The sequence below is a fragment of the Eptatretus burgeri genome, chromosome 7 (genome assembly GCF_056783735.1).
Source record: "Eptatretus burgeri isolate ZD-2024b chromosome 7, Ebu_testis_v1, whole genome shotgun sequence".
NCBI lineage: Eukaryota > Metazoa > Chordata > Myxini > Myxiniformes > Myxinidae > Eptatretus > Eptatretus burgeri.
The window spans coordinates 9,731,290-9,738,789 of NC_140967.1; the positions used below are offsets into that span (position 1 = coordinate 9,731,290).

The 7,500-nt window shown below is 42.7% G+C and overlaps 1 protein-coding gene across 7 annotated transcripts in view; it reads right to left on the bottom strand.

Annotated features, from left to right (window-relative positions):
* The window catches only part of LYST (lysosomal trafficking regulator), a 346,449-nt gene that overhangs the window by 136,936 nt on the left and 202,013 nt on the right, over positions 1 to 7,500 (bottom strand). For all 7 annotated transcript variants that reach the window (XM_085887393.1, XM_085887392.1, XM_085887391.1 and 4 more), the window contains 4 exons: positions 6,239 to 6,408; positions 4,396 to 4,626; positions 3,936 to 4,105; positions 1,936 to 2,088 (listed from right to left, as the gene is read on the bottom strand). In XM_085887393.1, the coding sequence (XP_085743519.1) occupies positions 1,936 to 2,088; positions 3,936 to 4,105; positions 4,396 to 4,626; positions 6,239 to 6,408 (724 nt within the window). The remainder of the gene's footprint in view (positions 1 to 1,935; positions 2,089 to 3,935; positions 4,106 to 4,395; positions 4,627 to 6,238; positions 6,409 to 7,500) is intronic.

The window sequence follows — 7,500 nt, forward strand, 5'->3', positions numbered from 1 at the left end:
TACAGGAAACAGCTACTTGCCTCAGCTACCTGTCTGTTGGGACTGCTCAGCCCATGTGGATGGTTAACACAAATAAGACGACGACGTCGTGTAGAGCACGACACTTGCAAAATCCATAAAACAAATTTGACCTCAAAAATAATTGGCTGGTTGAATTCAATGACCAAATATGCAAATCCTCTTCAAATATAAAGTCAATCGGATGAAAATTGTCAATTTTAGATATTCGGCCTGTGTTGACCTTTTGGCCGATGTGGACCTCAAAACTAATTGGCTGGTCGAATTCAGTGACCTGATCTGCAAATCCTCTTCAAATTTCAAGTCAATTGGATGAAAATTGAGGATTTTAGAAATCTCAGCTGAGCTGTTGACCTTTACCCTTTGTTGACCTTTTGACTTCAAAACAATAGACTTCTTCCTTATGACAAACTCTACCATGTGGTGAAGTTTCGTGAAGATCAATTTAAAATTGTGACATGTAGGTGATAAACAGACAGACAGACAGACAGACAGACAGACAGACAGATAAGACAGAATAACATAATCGAATAACCATTATACTTGAAAAATCTTCCACTTTGCAAGTAATAAATATTGCAGCAAACTACAGCCACTTAAATTCCCAGACTATTGTGGGGGAAAAATTTATATTAATGTATTCTAAATTGTAACAAATGGAGTTTTAGAAATGTAAGTTTTATGCTATAAGTTGAATTGGCTGTCCTTTCTGGCCAAGAGACTTTTGCCCTAAATGTTGATAAATGTCTTGGTCTGGAGTGGTGTGACCTGAACTGATAACAGCGAACCTTTGCCTCGACATGTACGTAGTGGCTTCTCGCCTAAAAGGACATGTCTGCAGTCTGGGTTGATAGCCCCCACCACTCTCCCATGAAAGTATAAAATGCTTTGAAATGTAAAATTGTTTCAGTGCAAGTTCCTGAGTAGTATTAGAATCTCAGTGGCTTGTACTCCTTGGAACTGACCAAGTACCAAGTTAGAATAAAACTCTCTGATGTAATGTAGAAGTGAATTGAATCGGGTTGGTCTAACTGTTAACTAAAAGTAAGAATAAATGAAATAGAGCCAAATAATATTGCAATCAATGGGGATTCTTAAGTTCATTGTACGAGGGTGAGAAGTGTATGGTGGAAAATTAGAAAATAAATTGTTTCAAAAGGAAGGACTTGTGTGGACATCGGTTATCAGTGTCAATGGGTTTATGCAGGATTTTATAACCAAATCGGACAAACGTTAAACTCTGCCTGAAGTTAAATAGGATTCCACAATCAACCAGGAAAAAATCCTTCAACGATCACAACGGGGTGGGTGAAAAATCCACATCACTATCAACATCTCATTTATTACGATATACTCGAAGGATTTCTCCCTCCATTTTTGTCTTCTGGTGAGGAATAAAGGGGCTTATTGTGCAAGGTGTGGATAAGGAAAGGCACGATGGGTTGAACGACTGAAACCGCAAGAGCAGGAAAAACAAGGCCGACAAACTTTGTGACCATCCCTCATAATTTAGCTTTAAAGATGAATCTTCATGAAAAAAATAATTATTCATTACATACAGAATGGACAATTAATTAAAATAAACAAAACTTTTGGGAAAATAATAATTGTACAATCCCCCCTCCCGGTGCTCCCCCTCCCTCCTCCCACGACATACCCTCCCCATTACACAATGCACATAACAGTGTGACCCCCACTCTCTCCTCCCCCACCCCCACCCCTACTTGTGCATCATAAACACAACTCTGTGGTAACAGCTCCGTTGGATTACATTTTGTGCTTGTACAACTGTCGATTTCGCATTTAGAAGGATTAAAGTGTCAAACCCAAACTAACAAACACCAACATGGTGCATTCTGGTCCAGCACTAACAACACAAAGCTTTGTTTTGCCGATCCAAAGTTCAGGAGGTCATACCAGCGATGCTTCGCCTTTTCTGCTGCAAGGCATGGTGCGGCTTGCTGGGCAGGCTGAAGGATGACGTGATGCCTCTTCCACGAGCAGTCACCACTGAATGGATGAAGTTGATGCTTGCGTGGAGAACCTTAAACTGCAGGGCAGCAGCCAAAGCTGAGACACAGTAAAACCCATTGATCAAACGCACCAGCGATATCTGCATTGCTATATTATTATGAAAACAATATGAATCCACACAATCCAAAAAGGTGAATCCATACAATAAAACAGAAAAGGTCTGTTTGTCTGCTGCATGAACATCAATCTCAAAGGGAACTTGGATTATGGTGACAAATAGGTTTTCCCCATCATAATAGGCACACAAGCACAGCATTGTGAATCTCATCCATCAATCGAAGAACACATATAAGCAGGCCATCCTGCAGGCATGAATCACATGATTCAAATAAGTTTGACATACATTGATGTGATTATAAAAACGAGATGTATCGTTCTCTCGCTTTACTAAGGCTTTGTGCTCTTTTTTGAGGCATTTCCATTGCTGATTGGTTGAATGTGATAAGGACCGAGTTTGGGATGATTTCAATTTGCCCTTGGAGAGTCGCATTGACCAAAATCCCATTAGCCAAGTCATAATTTTGCAATTTCCACACTGATGGCTTCCTGTGCAACAACAACACGATGAGCCCATGTTGTGACTGCGATGGTATCCTTAAACGATCCTGGAAGATCATTCTGGGGAAGCTACATCTCACCACAAAATCACGTTTTCTTCATATTCCCATCATAACCTCATATTCATGCAGGACTCGACTTTTCTCGATTCTCTTAATTGCTTGCTTTGTTTTGATTAGTGGAATTTCAAGAAATAATTCATAAAGGTAACACTGGCAGAGCGTTGTTGGAATGTATCAGTTCCTCTTTCTATAATGCATATAGCCATCCATTGGAACCATACTCTGTGCAGAGCGTCGGTGCTGCCGAAGCGGTCTCCTGGGCTATTGGGCACAATCCTGGAAGGGTCGCCACTCCTTCACAGGATACTCGAATGGCTCAATCATCCCAGCAAGCTGGTACTCATTTTGCCGACCTCGGAAGGATGACAGGCTGAATCAACCCCACTTGGCATTAATTTAACGGGATGCAGGATTTGAACTCAAGACCCGAGGAGCCCAAGCCCACCACCCTAACCATTAAGCCAACACTAGCGTATAATGCATATATGATGGTCATAAAGAGAGCGAGAGAGCGAGAGCACGAGAGCGAGAGCACGAGAGCGAGAGCACGAGAGCGAGAGCACGAGAGCACGAGAGCATGAGAGCGAGAGCACGAGAGCACGAGAGCATGAGAGCGAGAGAGTGAGAGCACTCATGGACATTATCACAATGGAAAGCATTTGTCCTGTATCACTCGATCCAAGTCCCATTAAGCAATCCAAATCGCTGTGCATTCTGTCGAAATAAACTCCAAAGTAATTTTTGCAGTGAAACCACTGTGGAAAATCCAACTTGATTGAGGCTGTTAGACGGCATGCCATCGCAAATCCCTACACTTCCCACCAAAAGCAAAGTTGAAACATGGCAAAGCGTTCCACCAGGAATGACTCGATATCAAATTGAGAGTTTAAAAACTTTTTCCCCGTTTTGACCCCTGTGATCCTTCGTCCTCACTCCCTGAGGAATGAACCGGCGATTAACTCAAAAGAATTGTGACATATTTCATGCACCCCCCAATCTTGACATTTTGACCCCACCCTGAGGGGTGGATCCAAGAATGATACTGTTCTTGCACCTGCACATTGGTGCCATGTGGTGATCATACCTATAAAGTTTGGTGAATTTCTGCCCAACAGTTTGGGAGGAGATAGCATGAGAAACAGACAAACAGACAAACAGACAAACAGACAGACAGCGCCGATTAAAATATCCACCCCCCCCCACCCCGCATTTTTTTTCCAAAATAGTACCGTACTCATATCTAACTCTCTTTGAAGACCTCACCCTGCGTACGGGCATGCTGGGAAGTCTGAAAATGCCCGAGCATGGCCAAGAGGTCGTCCAGAAGGCGGAAGTAGTGAGAACCAGCTGAAGTGCAGGCATGAAGTGTAGCAGCAAGCAGGAACTGCTGAATGTCACCTAACAGCAATCCGCCATCACTACGTGGTAAGGTACTGCAGCAAACATGGCAAGAGGAAGGACATGAAAAATACACCTGAGGAGGCACACGGTGCAATGGGAGCACCAATATGCCTCATCAAGGTAACGGTTCGTGGGCTGGCATGAGGTACACAAAAGGTGAAAAGACAATTTCGTCCAAAAAAAACCCAAAAAAAGAAGTACAATAAAAGGTAGCATAATTGAAGTGAGACCAAAGTTCCGCACCAATGAAACTCCCATGACGTGGCCAGAATATTTGATGACGAGTTAAAATTGGGAAAAGAGGGAATCGCAGGTACATCACCTGATGTCCATTGCCGAGAGCACCGTTGCTGCGTTGCAAAGGACAGACAGAAGGCCACTATCAAGTAAGATGTCCGCAAGTCTGGTGCACGCCCCGAAGAGCCGCAGGAGTGTGAAGAGCAAGTCGTGGGCAAGCAACGTGTCGTGCAAAGAAGGAACAACCAAGGCCAGCAATGGGACAACCCAGCGACGTTGGAACGAAGGAATGTCTTTCACGCTCTCAAACTCTTGCCTGTGATGGAATCGGAGAGTGAGCAAGGCCATGGAACCAACTATTCAGAGCATCAGAGCGGCTTACAGGACCTATTTTATCATTCTAATTGTGGGTTACAGAAGTATAGTTGCTCACAGCAATACGTAGATACTGCAACACATTTATTGGTTCAAAATATCCAAGGGTGATTCAAGGTTGATGTGGATAAGAAGAAAAGCAAAAGTTGACACGAGGAAAACAATTCTTCAAAATAGTGACCTTTTGTGCAATAATTATCGTCCATTATGAGCAAATGATAAGAGGAAGTGATATCAATGCTGGTCAAAGCTTTCTGGGTAAAACCAAAATGTCAGTCAAAATAATCAGGTATACTGTGGAACAGAGGTACAACATTAAGTTTTGATTTCACACAATCAAGACAGTCATTTAAAACCGAGGGGAAATAACGAGCATATTCATACCTGGCCATAACCTGTTGCTCTATGGTCCATACCATAAAGTGAGAGGTGAACTGTGCAATTAATCCAAAAAATAAGTCTTGATTGGTTAATTCACACAACATAGCCAATGCATATTCAAATGACCGAGACTTGAATGTGTATTTATGTAACATCGCCAATGCATGTTCCCATGATGTAGGAAATGTATATTCAGATGTAGCAAATTTATCATGAGCAAGGCTCTTTCAATGGCAGTCAAATAACTTCAAAATTTGTTTCAAATGAAGTTGGCCCACGTGCTGCGTTTATTTATCGATTGGAGACCGACTGACACCTTCGCTATTCACAACTGGAGTGAAGGCAATGGAGTGCCATCGCAAATCCCCATGCTTCACACGGAAAGCAAAGTTGAAAGGTGACAAAAGGATCCACCAGGAAGGACCCATTATCAAATTTTGAGTTAAAAAAAATCTTCTGTTTTGACCGATGTGACCACAAGTCCCCCCCCCCTCGTTCATGCCCCAGGGAGTGAGGACTTAAGGTCACATCAGTCAAAACAAGATTTTTATGACTCAAAATTTGAAAATGGGGGTTAAATCCCCCAAAAAATCACATATTTCAAATGTCTCCCAGTGTTGATTTCCATTCACAAAATTTCATTTAAAAAATGTTTTAAAATGTGTGCGTCATTGCAATTTTCGGAATTCGACCTTTTGACCCCACCACAGGGGATGGGGCCAAAACTGACACTGCTCTGGGACCTTCTTACCGTGTGTTGATCATAACTACCAAGTTTGGTGAATTGCTGCCCTACTGTTTAGGAGGAGATAGCATGACAAGACAGACAGAAAGACACACACAGAGAAGATTACAATATCCCCCCGTTTTTTTTTTTCAAAAAGCATTGGGATAACTATGAAGTTGACCAATGTTTCCTCATGCCCTTGTTATCTTTGTGATTAAATGTACCAATTCCTTCTTAAATGTCAGGCATGCGAAGGAAAACAAAAATGGTGTAGCAATTCTAAGGTTGAGGAAAGTTATGGGCGCACAAGCTAGAGTTTTCACCTTAAAGGGTATTTTTAAAAAGGGGGAATAACAAAAGGAAAAAGATATTGCTTTCACAAATAAATGGATCCTGATCACAAAAGGTGGAACTATGGCTTGCGTGAAACAATGCGGAAGCTTACTCGCCGTCGAGGGCAAGAGATTGCCCACGCAATAGGCTCAAGAAGGTCTCCACCAAGCTCCTCGAGGCGACGTGCTGATGCAATTGGTTTGCCAACAAGTAGAACCCATGGCCACGCACAAATGCGGTCTTCTGCTCATCTGTAGCCCGTTGGAAGTGCGCATCAAGCACCTGAAAGGAGATGTCAAAAGGGCAAAAACGGTAATTTCTTCTCCGATCTGAAAAATGATGATATATATATATATATATATATATATATATATATATATATATATATATATATATATATATATATATATATATATATATATATATGTATATATATATGTATATATATATGTATATATATATGTATATATATATATATATATATATATATATATATATATATATATATATATTCACATGCCTCTAAGGCAATGGTACCCAACATACAGTGATCCCCAGGCAGTTATTCAGTTGGTCTTCGTGCAGTCAGACCTTCCCCTCATGTCCAGTGGGTTAACGGGACAAAGTGCATTGCGTGGGTATAATAGCTAGGTCTATTAACTCTATCTCTATCTTCTATTCTGACAAATCAGGCAAGTAAGCAAACACACCACGATGTGAATAGCAAACACACCACGCAGCCTCCCGTGGCTGAGAATCAACATAACAACACACGATATAGCACATGTTAGGTACGCCATTTTATTCAAATCTGCATGCCAATCTCCAACGGCATCTCACCTTGCTCACCCCTCACTCACCAAAAACTAACCACTTCAAAAACTAACCAACACCTCCCACGCACAGGAAAAATATTCCCACAACGCCTCATACCTCTGAATCGCTACTATTCACCATTAAACAGGGGCATGCTGCACGACTGAGGCTGTACTCGGACCGCATGATGCGGGGATGAGCAACGGACGTTAATGGCACCAACCACATCTCGCTGGGAATGTCCCGGGTGAGCACACAGGATTGATAAGACACTCGTCCAGTCGCCAGAACACGGCAAGTCGAGTGGCGAGGAGGGATCGCAGGAAAGGCGATCCGGGAGTTTGGTACAGGGCCCACGTGAGCATTCTGGCTCATGGGGGGGGGGGAGGGCGTGGATGGTGGGTGTGTATTGCTATTAGGCATTCAGACTGCACTTGGAGCACATTCGAGGCCAGGTTGCCAGCATTTACACAATGTTGAGCTCGGGGCCGTGTCACACTGGATGTGCGAATGAGACTGCTTCCATTCCCGGGAGCCTGGCAGAGGGGGCTAGGGCCA